Source organism: Lynx canadensis, chromosome A1 (genome assembly GCF_007474595.2).
Source record: "Lynx canadensis isolate LIC74 chromosome A1, mLynCan4.pri.v2, whole genome shotgun sequence".
NCBI classification, from domain to species: domain Eukaryota; kingdom Metazoa; phylum Chordata; class Mammalia; order Carnivora; family Felidae; genus Lynx; species Lynx canadensis.
In genome coordinates this window covers 44627753-44649120 of record NC_044303.2, presented here as the reverse complement: position 1 = coordinate 44649120, position 21368 = coordinate 44627753, and the positions used below count along the sequence as shown (strand labels likewise).

At 35.1% G+C, this 21368-nt stretch overlaps 1 protein-coding gene across 1 annotated transcript in view; it reads left to right on the top strand.

The window, feature by feature from the left end:
- The window catches only part of LOC115511559 (kelch-like protein 1), a 234459-nt gene that overhangs the window by 173930 nt on the left and 39161 nt on the right, over positions 1-21368 (top strand). Inside the window, exon 7 of the mRNA XM_032593557.1 lies at positions 20179-20341. Coding sequence (XP_032449448.1) covers positions 20179-20341 — 163 coding nt within the window. The remainder of the gene's footprint in view (positions 1-20178; positions 20342-21368) is intronic.

Here is a 21368-nt window from a genome sequence, read left to right as displayed (position 1 = left end):
ATCACAATAAAATGATGGTTTCCTGGGATCCCCGTCAATGCAATTATTTTATCTGATATACACATTTAATTATGAATATTGTAATACTGAAAGGGATATACATCAGACAAATCGCTTAGTGGAGTTTGCTGTCTTGAAATCATATCTTCACATTTTGATTCACATGTTTCCCTATGGTGATCATTTGTTAAGGCATAAAAGAGACATGTTATAGCATTACTGCTATTAAACAGAATCCATTCAAAACTATTTTATAATTTATAATCCTTCAACTTAGCATTTAGGAAGCCTTGAGATCTAAAGCTTTGTACCCAAATCCCTTCACTAGCAGTCCCCTCTTGGCAAAGTATATCTGGTTCTAATTTTAGACTGTTATAACTGTTTTTGACTAGAAGCAGCCAACATGAATCTGTAATAACAAAGGTCAGTTGCTGCTACAACATAAGCAACCATGAAATGACAGACAAGAGACGTTAGTGGAAAAGGCTATAGGAGGGATCTCTAACCTTGACTCTTAAATCTAGAAATTTATAGAAGGCATATTAACCTGTCTGCATCCCCCTAAAAGATTTGTGATGGGAAGGTAAAGGTAAGTGCTTCATTAAGAGTAAATTGAGGCAGTTGATTCTCATTGTTTGAGACAATTTTGAAGACAATGGATTAAAAGTGTTGCCATGTTATAAGATACAGAAGATAAGCACCCTGCCTTTGTTATTATTTATTTTCTCTTACCTTAAAAAGTTGCTAAAAGCACACAATGCCAAATAGCTGAGACAGAAAGCACAGGCTAGAATAACCAAACATGCAACACAGAGAACAGGAGTGTTCAAGGTATAGAAGAGGTAGTAGAGTCAGGTTAATATGCAGACAGTATTGATTAGTTGGAAGAACTTTGGTTTGGAAACTTAAGGGACAACAGAGAAACAGGTTGGTTAGAAGCAAAAAAGCATCTAGTGCAGCTGATTATCATTGTCTTGATGACCAAATATTACAACAGTGAGATAAGCCAATCATACCTTCCTGAAAGCACCCCGAAGACTATGGATTTGTTTTATATTTGCTTATGCCATACATACTTTTAATATGTAAATGACAAACTTAGGCTAGGATAAACAAAACGATTAGGATCTCATATGTTTTTCTGTTGTATTGCAGAAATACTTACCTTAGTCTCTCCCTTTCAATTTATAGCCCCTAATACCAAAGTTAACTTTCCAAAATACAAATCTGATTGTTTATTCACTTGTGTAGGAAGAACAAGTTCCTCTATGTGACATTAACTGCTCACCAATATTTAGCCTTTGCCTCCTGCTATCTTAAGCCCTACTTCCCTCTGCTACTATACCCTGAGATTTATCACACTCACTAAAAGAAATACCAAGCTGGAAACTCACAAAGCTGTTTTACAGCCTACTTTGCACAATCTGTTGCCTCTACCCAGATTGACCCTTCCTCTATTCCCTGACTAGATTATGCATCCCTCAACAGATGGGTCTAATGTCATTTCCTAGGTAAAGTCTTCCTTTACCACTCTCTGCAATACTATAATCCTCTCTTATCTGCTCCAGGTACGTCATGAGTCCATTATAGCACCCATGATTCTAGATCATGATTATTTAATTACACATTTTTCCACATTCAGTCTCTTAGCTTTTAGAATGAGGCTACGTCATATTCATTTTTATTTAACTGCTCACAAGTGCCTAAAACATTGCTAGCTCCTATTAAAACTCTGCAAAATAAATATAAGACACTGTCAATGATTACAGAAAATTATTAAAAATAACTTTTTAAAAATTTAGTTCCCTCCTAAGATGACAACCATACCTGTTTAATTTCCATATGGACCTGAAGTTCAAGCATATATCTATTTTTTCTTTTAGGCAATAAACCTAGAAGAAACTCAGGAATATCTCAGTTCAATCAAGAAATAGTTAATAATTAACAAAAGCATAAACAGGATCTTAACTAATGAAGTTATTAAAAATTACTAGGCTTTTACATCACGTCCAAGTCAATGTGTAACAGAAGCAAACTGTGATCAAATATGGGAAAATTCGTCTCTAAGACACAGTGAAATGGAAATTTATTTTTTTAGCACTGAAGTCTGTTTGGTATCTGGAAATCACTTGATATGTTAGTTTTGACATTATACTTGATAAAACATCTCCTTTAAACATCTAGACACTTGTTTTAGTCAAGATGCTGGCAGTTTTCTTTTCATCTGCTTTTCTGATAGAATTTTTTTTGTTGTTTTTTGTTTGTTTGTTTGTTTGTTTGTTTTAGAAAATGAGAACTCTATGTACTACCTGGCTTTTAAAAACTTCTATAAAAATGACCCAGAAAAAATCCTGTGATTCAAATATAGCTCAAAATATGTTGACTTAGAGAAGTGGACATTCTCATTAATTTTTGGTTTACAATGTGGAAATTAATTACTCCTTTACTCTGATAGTTAAAGTCATATTACTCGATATGAAATAATGGGGAAAAACATTTTTCAGTTCTAAAAATTGTTTCACTTTACTATTCACAGTAAGAACACTGTCTTAAATAAAACATATAATTTCTTCTTTATTATTGAAGTATAATTGACATACAATGTTATATTAGTTTTAGGTGGAAAACATTGATTTGAAAATTCTATACATTACCCAGTGCTTACCACAATAAGTACAGTCACTGTCACCATACGTTATTACAATACTATTGTCTACATTCCCTATGCTGAATTTTTTATCTCCATGACTTATTTTATAACTGGAAGTTTGTACCTCTTAATCCCCTTTATCTATTTTGTCCATCCCCCCACCCATCTCCTCTCTGGCAATCACAAGCTTGTTCTCTGTATTTAAGAGTCTAATTTCTTATTTATAGTGATTTTACTTAATGACTTGGAAATTTATTCTGTAAGCATTTATTAAATAGTTAATATTAATTAAATAATATGCTTTACCTTAAAAATTAAATATGATCAAGAATCAGTATAATTTTCTCATAGAGGAAAATTTCTTAAGGCTTTATCTTTTAACTTTCTTTCAAACTACTGCACTACACTTTTCCATATCTTTTGGGAATCTGTAACATCATATGCTGCATTTCAAACCACTGAAGAAGATTAATTTGTTATTCTGGGCTTTAGTTTGCCTAATTAGTCAATTTTTTCATTCTTTCTTTATTCCTCCATGGTTCATCCACTCATGGCTCTAGCGAACATCTGTTTATTGAGTGTCCACTAAGCCTAAATCACAGTTGCAAGTGCTTTGTGAGATGTAATAATCAGAAAAAAAATTATTTTCACAAAGACTGCAGTTTCTTAGGAGACACAAACTCTATATTATTTTAATACAATCTTAAAAAATACTAACTTTATTTAAAAATATTATCAACCCATGGTGTGTTCTTTGTTGCTTGGTAAGGAAAAATTATTTCTTTGGAGACTTGAGTAGAGATTTGAATGGTGGGTATAATTTTGATATGTCATCATAGGGGAAGTTCTTTTGCAGTATAGGATACAATATAAGGAATGTCATGAAAGAGAGGATATGTGGAACATAGATTAAACACCAGGTACTTCATTTCACTGATTTAAAAACTTATGGATATACTAGCAGTAGATACAACTTTCAAAGGTTAAGGCCAGATACTGATCAATCTATTATGTCACATGATGAAGTTTTCTCTTTAATTTTTTCCTCAGTAGTGGAAAATCTTTGGAGCTTTTCAGCAGGAATAGTCAGTGCTACTGGAAGGTTAATCTCAATCTCATAGAAGCATCAAAAGTCAGTTGGAGAACATAGATATGCAGGTAGTAAATTCAGTTAGAAGGCTACTGAAATATATGATGTCAGATTCGAGTAAGATTTAAAATATGGAGAAAACAAGAGGAAAGAACATGTTGTAAAAAAATTTTTATAGAAAGAATATCCTATTAAAATCATTAGGAAGTTGGGGTGCCTGGATGGCCTAGTTGGCTAAGCTATAGACTTTGGCTCAGGTCATGATCTCGAGATTCATGGGTTTGATCCCCGGGGTGGGCTCTGCTGACAGCTCAGAGCCTGGAGCCTGCTTCAGATTCTGTGCTTCTGTCTCTCTCTGCCCCTCCCCTGCTTGTGCTCTCTCTCTCTCAAAAATAAATAAATGTTAAAAATTTTTTGAAAAATCATTAGCATGTAAATGATTAATCTGTTAAAATTCTGTGAGAGGCACCTGGGTGGTTCATTTGGTTGAGCATCTGACTCTTGATTTCAGCTGAGATCATGATCCCAGGTGGAGAGATGGAGCCCTGTGACCCATTCCACGCTGTGTGGAGCCTGCCTAGGATTCTGTCTCAGCTCCTCGCGCATCAACCTGTATTAGCCTGCATGTGGTCTCTCTCTCTCTCTCTCTCAAAAGTAATCTGTGAAATTAACTTTAATATAAAGATTGATGATATTGATTATATAGTGTAGATTAATATTACTTGAAAGAGTATAAGGTAGTTTGCTAAAACAGTTTTAATTTGTAAATGTTTAAAATTTGTGTGTAAATCATGTATAACATGTTTTCCTCACTTTCCTACCAGTGTACAAAACTTATCCATACATTAAAGCAAAGAATCTGGATTTTGCATTAGTTAGAATAATTTTTGCTTCAAGCAGATAACTCTAGGTTAAGCCTGAAACAAACAAACAAAAAATCATGGATAACATATTTGTTTTCATTTCTAAAATTACTTCTTAAAAATCTAGTCACTAATAAATGTGGCAATAATTTAAACTAGACATATGCACATCTATTTCCTGTTTCTTTTCTGAAAGTGAGGGGAAAATATTACAGTAATATTGAATGCCCCTTTCATATGAATGATATATAGCAGATAGGCAAACTTTTCTGTCGTCAGTTGTTAGTTTACAGCATATAACCAAATTGGTAAAATTGTATGGCTGATTTTTTAAAAAATTAGTATAGACTAACATTGTTACTATTGCATCACTTGGTGATAGCTTGTTCCTGGGAAGGGTGTGGATCAATTTGCATAAGTGTTTTAGGTTTCTATTGAAGAGAAGGATGGAGATCCTCCAAATCCAAAGTTAAAGGAATCTGTTGAGATGAACTAAAGAATTTCTATCCCAAGTCCATGGCAAAGAAAAGCACTGAAGCCCCAGCATAAAATACCCTTTGAGAACAAGGTAAACTTGGTAGTGGGACAGCAAAATGCCTAAGGTCCTGGGAGTTTAGAGAGAGGGAATGCCTTGTGACTCCTTCATCCTATATGTGTATATATATACTTGTATCTTTTACATAAGTACTGTTAAAACTGTACATGATTAGCAGCTTTTTTCTTTTCTCACTTAATGTGGACAAGTGTCAGTACATAAAGAATTGCCTTTTCTTTACGTATTTAATTTAAATTTTAAGTATTTGATTTTACCACACTATCCCAGTCAGCTCAGGCTACCCAAACAAAATACCACAGATTTCGCAGCTTGAAAAACAGAAATTTGTTTCTCACAGTTCTGGAGAATGGAGTCCAAGATTAGCATCCCTGCATGGTTGTGTTCTGGTAAAAACACTCCTCCTGGTTTACAGATGGCTGTTTTTTTTGCCGTGCCCCCATGATTTAGAGATAGCAGTTCTCTCCTCTTTTCTGTAAAGTCACTAATCCCATCATAAGCACTTCGCCCTCATGAGCCCATCTAACCCTAATCACCTCCTAAAGTCTTCATTTCCAATGCCATCCCATTAGGAATATGAATACAATAGATGAATTTAGGGGGACACCATTCGGTCCATATAACACATGGTCTCTCACTGTATTCTCTTATTCTTTCTTTTTTAACTAATTTTTTTTTAATTTTTTTTCAACGTTTTTTATTTATTTTTGGGACAGAGAGAGACAGAGCATGAACGGGGGAGGGGCCGAGAGAGAGAGAGACACAGAATCGGAAACAGGCTCCAGGCTCTGAGCCATCAGCCCAGAGCCTGACGCGGGGCTCGAACCCACGGACCGCGAGATCGTGACCTGGCTGAAGTCGGACGCTTAACCGACTGCGCCACCCAGGCGCCCCTAACTTAATTTTTTTAATGTTTATTTATTTTTGAGAGAGAGAGAAGCGGAGAGAGAAGGAGACACAGAATCCAAAGCAGGCTTCAGGCTCAGCTGTCAGCACAGAGCCCGATGCGGGGCTGGAACCCAGGAATAACTGAGCCGAAGTCAGACTCTTAACCAACTGAGCCACCCAGGCACCACTGTATTCTCTTATTCTTTTAGTCTCTCATGCTTCTGTGATAATGTCTTCCTCATTCCTAATCTAGGTATTATTACTATCTTAGTTTATAAATCAGGTAGGTATACAAATCAAAATATTTGAGTGATCTGTTCAAATAAAGAACATTGAAGCTTATCTATACTACCTAGATTGGTTTGTTTTCTTTCATTAAATTCAACTATTTTACTTTTATTAATGGTGTCTCCCTAGTGAAATCTGTTTAGCTTTTTAATTTGAAATATGTTAAATTTTATTTCTTATCTCCAGAAGTTGTATATTTTCCATTTAATATTGCATGGTTTTACACTAATCAATTAAGCCAAGTCAATTAATTTGACTGTTCAATTCTTCAGACATTGTTATTTTTTCATACGATATTTCTCTAAGGCTAAGAGATGCATACTTAAATTTCACACTATAATTGTATTTTTAGCACTGCTGGCATTCTGATAGATTTTACATTATGAATTAGCTATGTCTTTTGTTGCAAACAGGGTTTTTGTATGGGAACTTTGAAATCAATTCTATATATGTTGTATATAAATATAGCCATATCAAATGCCCCTCTGTATCCTTGTGTGACATTAATGTTAATGCAAATTCTATATTTCTGTTTACATTGCCTGCTGTTTAATTTTTTGCTAACCAATTTGTTTTCCACTTTTGTCCTTTCATATACATGCTTATTAGAAATATCAGTGACAAGTTTTGTTAGCCCAATCTGACAAAGCTTTTTTTACTTCAAAAAATGAGTTTTTTCACCATTAGTATCAAGCTAACATACTTTATGTCTTTCCTCCTCCTTCCCTCTTCTTCGTCTTTTCCTTCTTCGCCTTCCTCTTCTCCTTCTTATTCTTCTCCTTTCCTTCGTCTTCTCCTTCTCCTCCTTCTTCTCCTTCTCCTTTCCTTCTTCTTCTCCTTCTTCTTCTCCTTCTTCTTCTCCTTCTTCTTCTTCCTCTTCTTCCTCTTCTTCTTCTCTTCTTCTTTGTCTTCATCTCCTTCTCCTTCCCCTCCTCCACCATCCTCCTCCTTTTTCTCTTAATTTATCTTAATAGGTTCCCTCTTACTCTTCTAATACTTCATCTTCCATAGAAGATGCTATTTATTTTATTCTTACTCTTGTTAATTAGAGTCTCAATTTTTTATAAATGCTCTTTTAATCAGACGTATTTGAGTCCCATATTTTAAGCAAATTTTTTGAGCAAGACAATTTTTTTCTAAATAAAACATTCTACCACCCCTCTAATTCCTTCCCAACTCCAATAAAATAAAATACTGAGAAGCTTGGGAATTTTACAAGGATATGTCCAAAGGTGAGGTTTTTTGTTTTTTGTTTTTTGTTTTTTTGTTTTTGCCTCATTGATCTTACCTAGAAGTCAAGGATGTTTCAATCTATATTAATATTTTTCTGCAGTTCTGGAAATTTTTCTTCTACCAAAGGTAAAATTATAACATCTATATGTCCCCTTTTATTTCCAGGAACTGCTACTATTCACATATTCTTTCTCCTGGATTTTTTTTTCTAGTTTATTTTGTTTCATGTATCCATTTATTTATATTCTTTGTCTATGAGTTAAGCTATTTCTTCTCTTTATTTCTCAAGGCTACTCATTTGGGTCTCAACATAAATCATTCTGTCCAGTTATATTTCCATAACTATTTAAAAGAAAATAATATATTTTTAAAATAAATACATAAACACACACTTTTTAAAATCTCCATAAATTTTCTTTTGTGGTTACAAATAAATACCCTTAGACTTTCCTTTCTTTTAAGCAATTTGGCAGTTCCTCTGTAATTCTATTTAGATTAGTAGCTTTATAGATTATTCTACTTATCCTTTCTGGCAGTTGGGAACAGTTGGAGTCTTTTTTCCTTGTGGCAGCAATTCTCAATGCTGGCTACACATTCAGATTACGTTGGCAGCTTTTAAATTGTGGATGCTGAGCCCCAACTCTAGCAAATTTTATCACAACCCTTCTAAGTAGAGCTCAGGCAAATATACACACACACACACACACACACACACATATATGTATATATGTATGCACATATGTATATATGTATACGTATATACATACGTATATATGTATACGTATATACATATATATGTGCATACATATATACATACAATATATATACATACATATACATATATACACATATATATGTGTGTATATACATATAATTTTAATATATCTTTTAAATATATATTTACAGTTTTAGTTGATTAGGAACTACTGTTCATAAGCTCATTGTGTCTCAGGTTTTGGTGACTGGAGTACCCTATTTGATGGAATTCTGACAGATGGTAAAAAAGGTACCATGGACTCATACTCCATTGAGTCTGTTATGAAGAAGCAATGAAACCATCAGTTCTCTGTTGTGGTTTCTGGACAGACAGAGGTTCCATGTTCTGTAGATTCTCTGTACTGTCCCAACTTCAAAAGACTGAAGCCGTCTGTTCTACATAATTTTTGGCTTCCCAGGAAACCAAAGCCAAAGAAATCCACAAAGTCACTTGAAATGTCAGCTCTCTCTTTGGGGAAAAATGTCTATGATGCCAATTTTTTTTGCTGGAATTGCTTTTTGATTCTTCTTACTGCTGGGTTCTGTTGTGTCTCTGAGAAACTTACCCAGGCTATGTCGTGGAAGCCTAACAATCTCATAGTCTTGCTTCTTCTACCCAGTAGCCTAAAAATCTCATCACCAGTGTACCTCCCAGAAGCAAAAACTTGGAATTGGAAGTAAAGAGGAAGAGAATTTTGTTCAAGTAAACATGGTCCCAAAATACTTCCCTTTAATTTCATTGCATACTGTGAGATTAACTTCCAAATAAGGCTTGACTTATGTATAAATATATCTAGATTAGCATTGGTGAAATATTTCACTTTTTTTTAATAGTTTCATATTGTACCTACAATCCCCTGGAAATTGATATTCTCAACCAGGAATATTACTTTGACAATAGACTCAACATTTAAAGCACAGGTACAAAATACAAAATAATAACCCAGCTCTGAAATATTTGCCACATATATTATGAGATTTAAAAAAATAATAATGTAAATTATTCCTTAGAACAATCCAAGGAGAAGAGCTCATATTCCTAATTTAAAGATTGACAAAGTGAGAATCAAAGAGGTTAAGGGATTTTCACAAATCACAGTTAATAAATGAATAGTCTTAACACAATCTTCAAAATGTATGATCTTTCCACTACCCACCTGCTTCATTTTCATTTAGCATGAAGCAGAGTATTTCCCAATTTTCTCTAATTTAGCAGTTATTGAAATATAATCAATAAAGTATAATCAATAGGCTATACATAAAGGTAAGACAAAATAATCCTAATGAATGAATTGCATTAGATGCTTGAGGAAATTAACTACTTCCACAGTGCTGTTCTTTTAAATCACTTTTTAAATCAATACAACTATAGAAAAGATAAACAATATCTTTATTAATTGGCATCCATCATATTTAAAAATATAATAATAGAATATAAAATAGGCAATGCATATAATGAATGGTATTTGATAAGGAATCTGGATACTACATATCTATAAAATATTTAGTATACATATTACATTTCAGAATGAGGATTCACATAAAAAAAGTTTAGCAGAGTGATGGTAAAGGATGGGACAAAATCTTACTAAAAGAATGAAAATTTACAGAAAGCTTTCTATTTGCGTTAGATCTGAAAAGAACAGAATTTAGTCCGACTAGCTGAGGTATAGAATGTTAAAGTTCAGGGAACATATGGGTCATGATAATACATCAAATGTTAAGGGATTTGGAAATGCAATGAAATTAAACATGGGCAGGTGGAATGAGGCCAGGTTATAGAATCACTGTGCAACACCAGAGTCTGTACAAGTGCATTAGCAAGAAGATGCCTAACCGTGTTTGTGTTAGCATGATTTTTTCAGGGCACTGTGAAGAATACAAGACTGGAAGTAGGAGAGGCTATTGGTGCATAGTGGCAGTGTTATATTAGGGGCCTTGGGGAGTAATGTATAAAACACAGACTCTGTTAATACAGAGTTTACAATCCATTTGGGAAGGCAAGATATTAACATTCAGAAAATAGAGAATAATGGAATTTTCATAGGACAACCAAATTTGTGCATGCATTCATTTGCCAAAATATTTCGAACTTCAGATATGTGTCAGGTATTAACACGTAATCAGGCAGGTGTTAGGTTTAGCCCATATCTTAAGCCTGGAAATGTCCCTGTCCCCTGTTGAATTATAAACAAATTAAGGAAAAAAGTGTATCGGAATTATATGTAATTTGGATTACATATATTTGTTTTTATGTCCATTACTAACATACTGTGTGTAATTGTGTATCTTTGAGAACAATTACTACAACTCTGGGAGAAATTGGTTGTCCTAAAAATTATATTGAGTGTCATTTATTTTTTAATCATCCTGTTGTTCCTTAGAGGAGAGCAGCTAAAGGGTATCATCGAAGAACATTTATTTTCAAGTATTTCTATGTCATTAAAGAAAGTGAGCCTAGAATCTCAAGAAGTTGATATTGTCATACACAGAAAGTGTGTGTTTCGGTAGACTCCAGCAGTAATGCAGTGGAGAACAATTTGAATAGGACAATTGCTCAGATTTTAACATCAAACCAACTGAATTTAATATGTCTTTGCCAGTAGGATCTCTTAAATTCTCAATTTCCTTCGTGAAAAATGTCAACAATTATTCATTTTTGCTGAATTACTGGATCTTGATCTACATGTCATATTGAATAATAAATGGCACACATCCCATCTCTCCAGTTTTATCCCAATGGGCATACTTACACATTGACATTTTCTTTACATTCATCTAGACAAGAGAAGAGTTGTTTTTTTGTTGTTTTTTTTTTTTTTTTTTTTTGAGAGACAGAGCATGAGCAGGGGAGGGGCAGAAAGAGAGGGGGAGACACAGAATCTGAAGCAGGCTCCAGGCTCTGAGCTGTCAGCACAGAGGCCTGCCGTGGGGCTAGAACCCGTGAACTGATGGATCATGGCCTGAGCTAAGTGCTGAAGCTGTACGCTTAACCGACTGAGCCACCCAGGAGCCCCTAGGAGAAGGGATTTTTAATGGCATTATCACTTGTCTCTCCACATATTCTCTACAATGATATAAAGACTGAGGTCAGATGAATCTAATTAGAATACAGCTCTAATGATACCACACTCTTGCATAAAAATGTTCCTCCGAGTCTCACATAAAATCTATACTTCTTAAAGTGCCTTTTATATCCCACCTGCTCCCCTCCCCCACATTTTTTCAACTTTATTTATAACCTTTTTCTTTTAACAATAATATTAGTTGGGTTCACTAACAGCAGATGCCAAGGCAGGATTCGCTGTTCAAGAGGTTTGAAACAGCCTTGAAAGATTCAAGAGAGTGAAACAGATTTCAGACCTTCGCGTTTGACCTACTTCTGCGAAGGGAAAAGGGGAGGAAAGAGGATTATTGGGATTGGGTAGAAAGAGCATCAGACCCCAAACCCAGTTCCCAAAGCAGTTTGGGCCAACTCCAGAGGGAATCATAGAGGCAAATCTGCAGGGATCCCTGTGCTGAAGGAGTGGGCCTGCATTAGCACCATCACCGTGCATGGTCCGTCTGAGAGTGGTTTGGTAAGAAGTGTGGCCTTGGTGCAAATTCCATGGCGGATACAGAAAAATAGTAGTCAATTATAGGCAGGCACATTTTTATGGTTGGCATAACCACTGATTAAAGTAAGTAGTCACTCTAGCTATTTGTAGCCTGATTCGTACTTCTGTGTTATGCTCAAGTGTTTTCCTTCACTTATAATGTCTTGCATCTGTGTTTGTGAAAATTACAGCCAAGCTGTAAACCACAGTTTTCTTGCCTCATCTTCTGTGATGTCTCCTCTAATCACCCAATTATAGCCCACAGCCTCTATAACACTTTTCTGTGTTACCTCAATGTAATTTTTGCCTTAAAAGCCAACAATGCATAGCTACAAGGAAAGCTGGCATTTGGAAGAATAGCACTTCAAAATATATTGTGATTATTTATTTTTGTTTAGATGTATACAGTATTCCTGTTTTATTTATTTTTTATTTTTTACACTTTATTTATTTTTGAGAGAGAGAGAGAGAGAGAGAGAGAGACAGAGCACAAGTGAGGGAGGGGCAGAGAGAGAGGGAGACGCAGAATCCAAAGCAGGCTCCAGGCTCTGAGCTGTCAGCACGGAGACCAACACAGGGCTCAAACCCACGAACCGTGAGATCATGACCTGAGCCAAAGTCAGTTGCTTAACCAACAGAGCCACCCAGGTGCCCCTACAATATTCCTATTTTAAACAATGACTAAGTATTACCCACAATCATCCTGAGGAAATATATATTTATTTAGTAAAATTTAGAGAGGGTCTTTTTTTGTGGAAGGTTTTTGATCAATATTTTAAACTGCCTACAGGGAGCAAACATAAATGGAGCCCTCAGAAATGGAGACAATGTGGCACAGTGGAGTGTATTAAATCTTTAACTGGTCCCTCAGAAGTCTCTCCCATATCCCTACAGTGATACAATAGACTGAAATTTGATGAGAAGACTTAGGGTTTTGATAAATTACTATCATGGTCTTAATCATGCTAAATACTCTCACAATGTTAAATATGTGCCATATGCTTCTCTAAGTGCATTTCTTTCAATCCTTGAAGCAACCCTGTGGGTTAGGCACCATAACTAGCTCCATTGTACAAATCAGAAGACTGAGGTACAAGAGGTTAAGTAACATTTCAAATCACATGGAAAAGATGTATTTTTTTTAATACACAGAACGTGTTGATGGAATGGATGAAGGAGGGATATTAGGGAAAGGATCCAATAAATACATCTTCATTTGAAAACATTTCCTGAGTCTTTCAAGTTTCTTTATATGAACTTTTACCACATCAACAGAAGACACCACCATCTCTTACATACACTGTTGGTATGGACTCATCAATTCTCATTTCTCCACACCACATCTAGCATGACAATTTTTGAGAAATAAATGCAATTGCGTCATTTCTCTGCTTTAAAATTTTCAACAGTTTCACATTGCTCTTAGGATTAGAAAAAAAAAGAATTCTTGTTCATATATAAAGTCCCACACCGAGTGGTACTTTAAATCTTCAGGCTTACTGTATGCCATACTGCCTGTCCCTTAACTCTCAAGGTTTACTGCCACACTGGCCCTCTTGCAGCTCCTCAGACATACTCTGCTTCTGCCTACCACCAAGGCCCTTATACCAATGTTCCTTCTGCCTGGAATTCCTCAACCCCCAAGGGAATCCTAATATTTTCCAGGTTTTAGCTTAGTCAACACTTTTTCACTTTGGAGAAAAAAACATTCCTTTCATCCTGTGGACAGGTACTAAATTTTCACCTATCGGTGAACTTCATTGATGTATATTCCTTGCCCCTCTCCACCCCACTGTACACTTAATGGGGAAATGAACTGGTAGAGGTTATACCATAATTATTGGAAAACTGGATGGATGATGAATGAATCCAAGAAAGGGAAATTGTATAGTAGTAAAATTGGATGTTAGCTGACTATTAAACTTCAATGACAACCTTAATTCCATACACCTACACACTCACACACCCATGAATGATAGATGTTAGTGACTTGTGAGGTGAACAGATTACTGGTCAGAACCTTCTGCCTAATAGTTCTGTTACTAATATCATTTTCTACTGCAGTAGTCATTCTCAATCTTGACTGAGGAATCAGCTAAGGATTCAGTTAAAAGTTCTCACCCTAGAGGGGTGCCTGGTTGGTTCAGTTAAGCATCTGACTTTGGCTCAGGTCATGATCTCATGGTTCATGGCTTCGAACCCCACATCAGGCTCTGGGCTGACAGCCCAGAGCCTGGAGACTGCTTCAGATCTGTGTCTTCCTCTCTCTCTGCCCCTTCCCTGCTTACGATCTCTCTTTCTCTCAAAATAAATATTTATTTCTCACCCTAGAGAACTTTGAAGCATCTCTGTGTTTAGACATCATCTCAGTCCAATTAGATCAGAATCTTTGTAATTCAGACATTAGCATTTTTTCAAAAGTTCCCAGGTGATTTCACTGGGTAGTCAAAATTGACAATGACAATCACAATTAAGGAAAGAATGGGATACAATACACCAATACAAAGTGTGTTTATCCTCTGAAGATTAAGCAAAAGTAAAAATTTATCTTAAGCCAACATGATTTTGTAGGATTGCATAAAAAATATCTGTGCAACACAGTACATTTTGCTCTGCCTATTATCAACATTTTAAAATTATGTATATATATATATATATATATATATATATATACTGATTGGCTCAGTCGGTTAAGTGTCCAACTCTTGACTTATGTTCAGGTCATGATCCTAGGATTGTGGGACTAAGTCTTGAGTCCAGACCTGCTCAGAGCTTGGAGCCTGCTTGGGATTCTCTCTCTCTCTCTCTCTCTCTGTCTCTCTCTCTCTCCCTCTGTCCCTCCCCTACTAACATATGTGCTTTCTCTCTCTCTCAAAAATATATAAACTTTAAAATTATATATGTATTAGGGCACCTGGGTGGCGCAGTCGGTTACAGTTGGTTAAGCGTCCAACTTCGGCTCAGGTCATGATCTCACAGGTTCAAGCCCTGCTTTGGGCTCTGTGCTGACAGCTCAGAGCCTAGAGCCTGCTCTGGATTCTGTGTCTCCCTCTCTGCCCCTCTCCCACTCGTACTCTGTCTCTCTGTTTCTCTCTATATATTAGTATTTTACATAATAATTATATAGAGAGCATATTAATATATTATATATTATAGGCATATATAGATACTCACAAAGCTATATTTATATATACATATACAAACATGCATATATATGCACACATATATACATATGTACATGCATATAAATTTAATATCATTAGGAAAATGTTATAACGTAATGTATATAAAATGTATATAATTTTACTTATATATTTTTCCATTCCCAATTACGTAAGTTATTTTTGTTTAATTCTTTGCACAGCACAACTGTGAGGTATTAATTTTATGAATCTTATTTATTGATTCATTGTTTCTAAAGTAAAACTATTTGATAACACTGGATTTAAATCACCCTAATCATTAGTTATGAGTACTTACTAGGTGCTACTGTATCCTTGATGGTTATTTTTGAAAACAGTTTAGAAAAGAAGATTAATAATAAATTCATGTCTATATTCCAGGCAATATACATATTGAAACCCCTAGTAATTTAAATGTATTTTGAGACTTCCAAAAGATATAATTAATATATTGTAGTAATTTATTTGACATAGTTATTAGGTCAAAAGAAACTTAAATGTATTGTCATTCATTTGAAAATAAGTGTTCTCGGGGTGCCAGGGTGGCTCAGTCATTTAAGCATCTGACTTCGGCTCAGGTCATAATATCAGGGTTCTTGGGTTTGAGCCCTGCATCAGGCCAGCACAGAGCCTGCAGCTTGCTTCGAATTCTTTGTCTCCCTCTCTTCTGCCCCTCCCCCACTCAGGCTTGTCTCTTTCAAAACTAAACATTAAAAAAAAATGTTCTGTACCTAAACAAAAGAAGATCTCATTTTGCAGGCTAATGCTTTTCAAATTATGTAATTAATGGCAAAAATGCAAACAATAGAGCAATATTAAGAACTGGCTTTGTGTTATCACAATTTTTAATTAAAACATAATCTCTTTAATTTGGAAAATTTTAGAGCTTAGAACAAATTTAGCAATATTTTAAATGGATAATAATAACAAGGTTAGAGAAGAGCAATAATTTTTTTCAGGAAAAAAATTATCTGGTTGTATTGATATAGAAATAGTAAAATAAATATTTTGAGGTACATTATGTAAGTGGGAGTAAATTTTGCTTTAAGTGAAATATTTTGGGGAGTGACCTATCCAGATGGACCACGCCCCACTGATTACTTCCCATGTTCAAAGGCCTAAATTGCTGGTGCATACATTTATTCTCCGTAACCCATATAGAAAATGCTCAGCTCAGTTTGTGCTACTTTATCTGAAACTTAGGGAGGGTTGCTTCTTTCATTGAACGGTCTTGAAGGAAAATTATACAAAAAATTCTAATAAATATTTTACAGAGGAAATCATAAGGGGGATAATATGTGCAAGACGAACAGTTTAAGATACATAAATAATTATGTGGTTCTGAAAACTACATTTTGGTAACATAAAACATCAAAAGACATTTTAAAATTCTTTATCAGAAAGTAATATGCAGTTACTAAGCTTAGAGACATACAAAAAATGTATTCCATTAAATTATTATTTTTTTAGTGCAGGTTTAATGGTAGTTACTGAACAAAGCACAGAAAAGTATTTTTACACTCTTAACCTTGCATTACTGCATCTGTAAGATATTTGTGGTAAACATAAGGAAAAAATTAAATGTATCATTCCATTTGAATTATTCTGGTCCACTTACTAACTCTACTTAATGAGACCCTTGTTCAAAGGAATCATCACAGCTGCAAAAGTTATGCAAATCACATCATAAGGCATTCAGAGTCCATAAATCCTGTGGCAATTTATAATATGTTACACTATAGGACTGAAACATGTAACAAAAAGTCAAATAATCTCAAACAGTTAAAAAAAGCAAGTCACAGATCAATGATTTTGTAGGGTAGATATTGACTAAGTAGTTATCAGATTGTATTAAAACTTGTAATGTGATGGTCCAGAACCTATTTGAAAGTGAACAATAACCTCCCTCTTCCCAAATCCAATAGAAATTTGTACTTGGTCAGAAATATGCAAGTGTATGATTACTCCATCCCCCTAGAAACACTCTCCACTCTTAGTTTTCAGATACCAAAAGCTTCTGCTTTTCCTTCCACCTATCTGGCCATTTCTTCTCTGGCTCTTTTGTTCTTTTGTTGTAATTGATTTTGAAGCCACTCAGGGCTAGATTTTGGTCTCTGTTACCTTCTCTCTTACTACTCTTTTCTTAACTGCCCTTATCTGATTCCATGCCTTCAAACTCCATGTCATTGCTGAGGAGTCCAAATTTATACATATAGCTCCAACATTAACTTGAACTTATGACAAGTATATTAAACAGCCTTTTTGAATGCTCCACTTAGATGTCTAATAGTTCCCTCAGACATGATATCTTCAACATGCAGTTTTCAAACTTTCAGTCAATTCACCTATCGTTGAAACATACTCATATACCCCAGATCCAATCCATTAGCATGTTCTAGCAATAAACCTCCAGTATCAGAATAAAGCTCAAATATTTCCACTTTTCTCTATTTACTCTTAACCTACTAATGCAAGATGCTATCTTATCCTTTTTGGATAACTACAATTTCCTCCTAACCATCTCTCTACTGCCTCCTAAACTGACTCCAACCCATTTACTACAACAAATCAAAATAAATATTATGGTGATAAAATCCCTCATTGATAAACACTTCAGTGATTTCCCTTTGCTCTTAGAATAAAATGTAAATTCATTAGATTCATGCTAATGATCTGGCCCTTTCTGATGGATATCTCCTTAAAAACTTCATTGGTGTTTAACCTTTATCTCCATACATTAATCATTATGGAGACATGGAATGATTGTACATAGCTCTTGTAAAATTCCATAAGATATATTCATCTCTTTTGGAAATTGCCCCAAACTTAACATTTGTTCATCCTTTCTGATCCCACTTACTTTGAGCTGCCCCAAGAAAAGTCAACATACAAAGCGTATGTCCTTTGGTTTTGGCAGTCATTGCATCAGCAACCCTGTCTCCATATGCATATCTACTTACTAGTGTGGTGTAAAATAGGATCCCTAAGTTGGAGATATGTATGACAGTAATTTGATATTCTAATCAGTTACTTTTTTCTTTATTAAATTATAATTGTATAATATGTGTGAAGGGCTTGCTTACTGTGAATCATGTACTTATTCCATTTAGTTACATATTTATTGCCTAATAAATATGAGCTCAGCTCATCGAGGGCAGGGACTTTGTTGGCCTTGTTCACCTCTGTTCTTGGCACTGTGTCTTGGTGATAAGAACAATTTCTAACACACAACAGACATTCAAATGAATGAGTGAATGAATGAGCAAACAAGGGGTTGTTTTATTTTCAGGTTTCCTATTGAAAGAAAATTCTCCATGTGTCTCTCAAATTTCTGCATAACTTTGGAGCAAGGCACTGACCCCTCCCCCCCACAAGGATGTTAATATAATGGAAAGTCTTAGAAGAGAGATAATTCCTCTCTCCAAAGTGAAAGGCAGGCGTGCTTTAAAAGCATGAAGATAATGTCTCCTTCTGTAGTAATAAGCACATGGGTTAGTGTTCATGGCAAATCCTTTCCTTTCTTGTAATACAATCCACTGCATGTTCAAGTTCCAATTGAACTGCAAAAACATTCATTAGACAAATTTAACATGCGAGGGACTATTGTAACATGGAAGAAAGCCCAGAATTTTGGCTGACTCAACCTCACCAAACAAAGCCAGGAGCGTTTTTTAAGAGCTCAGGCAGGTGTAAGGGATTATAGGAAAAGTGTATTGCTAATTGGCCGTACCCAAAGGTAAGGTAAATTTTCTGTCTTCACAACAAGAAGTAGTTTTACAACTTGAAGCAAGGTGTCAACTGAAGATAGGCTCTCGATATCTTTCTTGATGATTACATTTCAAAGAAATAGTTCTCAGGTCCTTGAGAAAGAAGTCCTGAGTTGTAACACGAGTAGGAGGCATTTCAAAAGATTTCCATCTAGAAATCTTGTGCAGAGAGAAATCTTGTGCAGAGAGAAATAATGTGCAATTACATGTTTTCTAAAATAAGTGCTCTAAGGAAAATGAGGTCAGGGCCCTCAAAGCAAGAAGAATCCTTTCTAAATTTTGGTCAAGCTGAAGGCAAAGTTAAGGTCATGTTGGTCATTCCTCTTTGGGTCACCCTATTGGAACCGGGCTTGAAGAACAAGTGAAAGACAAACAATAAAAGGTGATACTCTCTTACTGTTGTTATAAGTAATGAATTACCTTTCCCCTTTGACACACAACTCTCATGTCTTCTACCAATATACGTATATTTATGGCAGTCTAACTTGTCAGCTGGCAAGTAGGGTAAAATCACAGATTCTTCAGAGTCCTGAGAATCAGGCTTTGAATTTTGAAGAAAAAATTCATCAGAATTGCTCTTTATATAATGAAATCATTTCAGCCAATATTAACATGATATATAAATATTTAGCAATTGCTAGAATTTAATAAAATTCATCTATGAAGAAAAGAATATACTGGAAAAGCAGTATATAGGAGTATCTGTCTATCTTCTATCTATCATCTATCTATCATCTATCTATCATCTATCATCTATCTATCATCTATTATCTATCTCTCCTTTCATCCATGACTCACTATTACTTTGTTTTGATTGCTTGTGTTTAGTGATTTCAGCTTGTGACATGAAATGCTTCATAGGTTTATAAGTTTTAGATACTTTATTATGAAGTTACCAAAAAGCCAAAACACAGAAAACCCTACCCTGAATTTCAAATTGATAATATTGTGTTGCTTAATGTAGCATCATTTAAAGTAACAAACTACTTTAAACCGCAGTATAGAAATGTTTTTCAGAAGTAGAGGCACACTGTGTATCATCTCTGATTTTTAGAATTTGCTTTTTCATAGAGATATAAATAAGCAAATTAATTGTCTTCTATAAAGCACCTAGATCATACTTATTTTGGTTCTAATTGTTTTCACTTTAATAAAATGATACAATTAATAGTAAATACTTTCTACCCCATTGCATTTGTGTAGCAGCTAGAGCCTATTTTGTATTGCATCACAATTGTACTGTTAATCTGATTTTTTTTTAAATCTCACTGTGAAGCACGTTCATTCAGTTTTCATTTCCCCCATGTTTTAGGTGTAACAGTTCTTGAAGGCCCTATTTATGCTGTGGGAGGCCATGATGGCTGGAGCTATCTGAATACGGTGGAGAGGTGGGACCCCCAGAGTCAGCAATGGACATTTGTAGCCAGTATGTCCATTGCCCGAAGCACAGTTGGTGTAGCGGCTTTGAATGGCAAGTGAGTAGATTTTTCTTTTTTCATCTGGAAAATATTTTTAGTAAACATTCTTCTTAAAATAACTTTTAGTAAGCTAATCCAATAAAAATCTTTTTATAGATTTTACGATTGTCATGTTTTTTTTTCCTTTAATTTTGTCTTCATGGATAATTGAAAAATTAAGACTGCATATTTTTCTGGTTGTCTCTCCATATAAAACAGAAACCCAAACTCCTTCACATTAATTGCTGGTTAAAAGCAGTATGAAGTATAATTCATAAGAATTATTTCAACTAAAGATCTGGATATTTATATACTTACTGGTAAAATTGTCTGAGAAGCTTCAAAATGCTATTAAAAGTTTGGGGCTTCATATATATTCTTTGCATGATTATAGTAGTCTGTCCACTTTGTACTATTTCCAACCTATTGGCCTAAATCAGGAATTCTCAACCTCAATACTGTTGAATTTGGGGCCAAATAATCCTTTACCAGAGCTGAGGCTCTGTCTTGTGCCTGAGTGTGCTCGGCAGAATTCTGGGTTTCTGTCCACTATATGTCAGCTCCACCTTCATCCCAGTGTGACAACCAAAAAGTCTTCAGACATTGCCTGATATCCTATGGGGATGACACAATAGGCTCCCTCTCACTCCCATGAGAACTCCTGCCCCTACACAAAGTTAATAACAACTCGGGCCTGGACAACTGGCAAAAGCTTTCAATCTGGTTTCCCTACCTCTCTTTCTCCTACAGTCCATTTTCTAAATCAGCCAGAGCAATCCTTTCACCAATATGAAGCATATATCATTCCTCTTCAAGGCCTTCTCTTTGCAAAGAGTATACAGTGCCTATCTTCACCTAAAGGTACCCACTGGATCTTCTCCTGGTGTACTCTACTTTTTTTTTTTTTTTTCTCTCTTTACATCAGCCAAATTGCCCTTGTATCTGCGCTCAAATATGGCAAGCTCTACCTCTCAGTCCCTTTGAATTCACTGTTTTGTTGTCCAAGATGATGTTCCTACCAATCCTAATGTGTCCAGATCCTTCT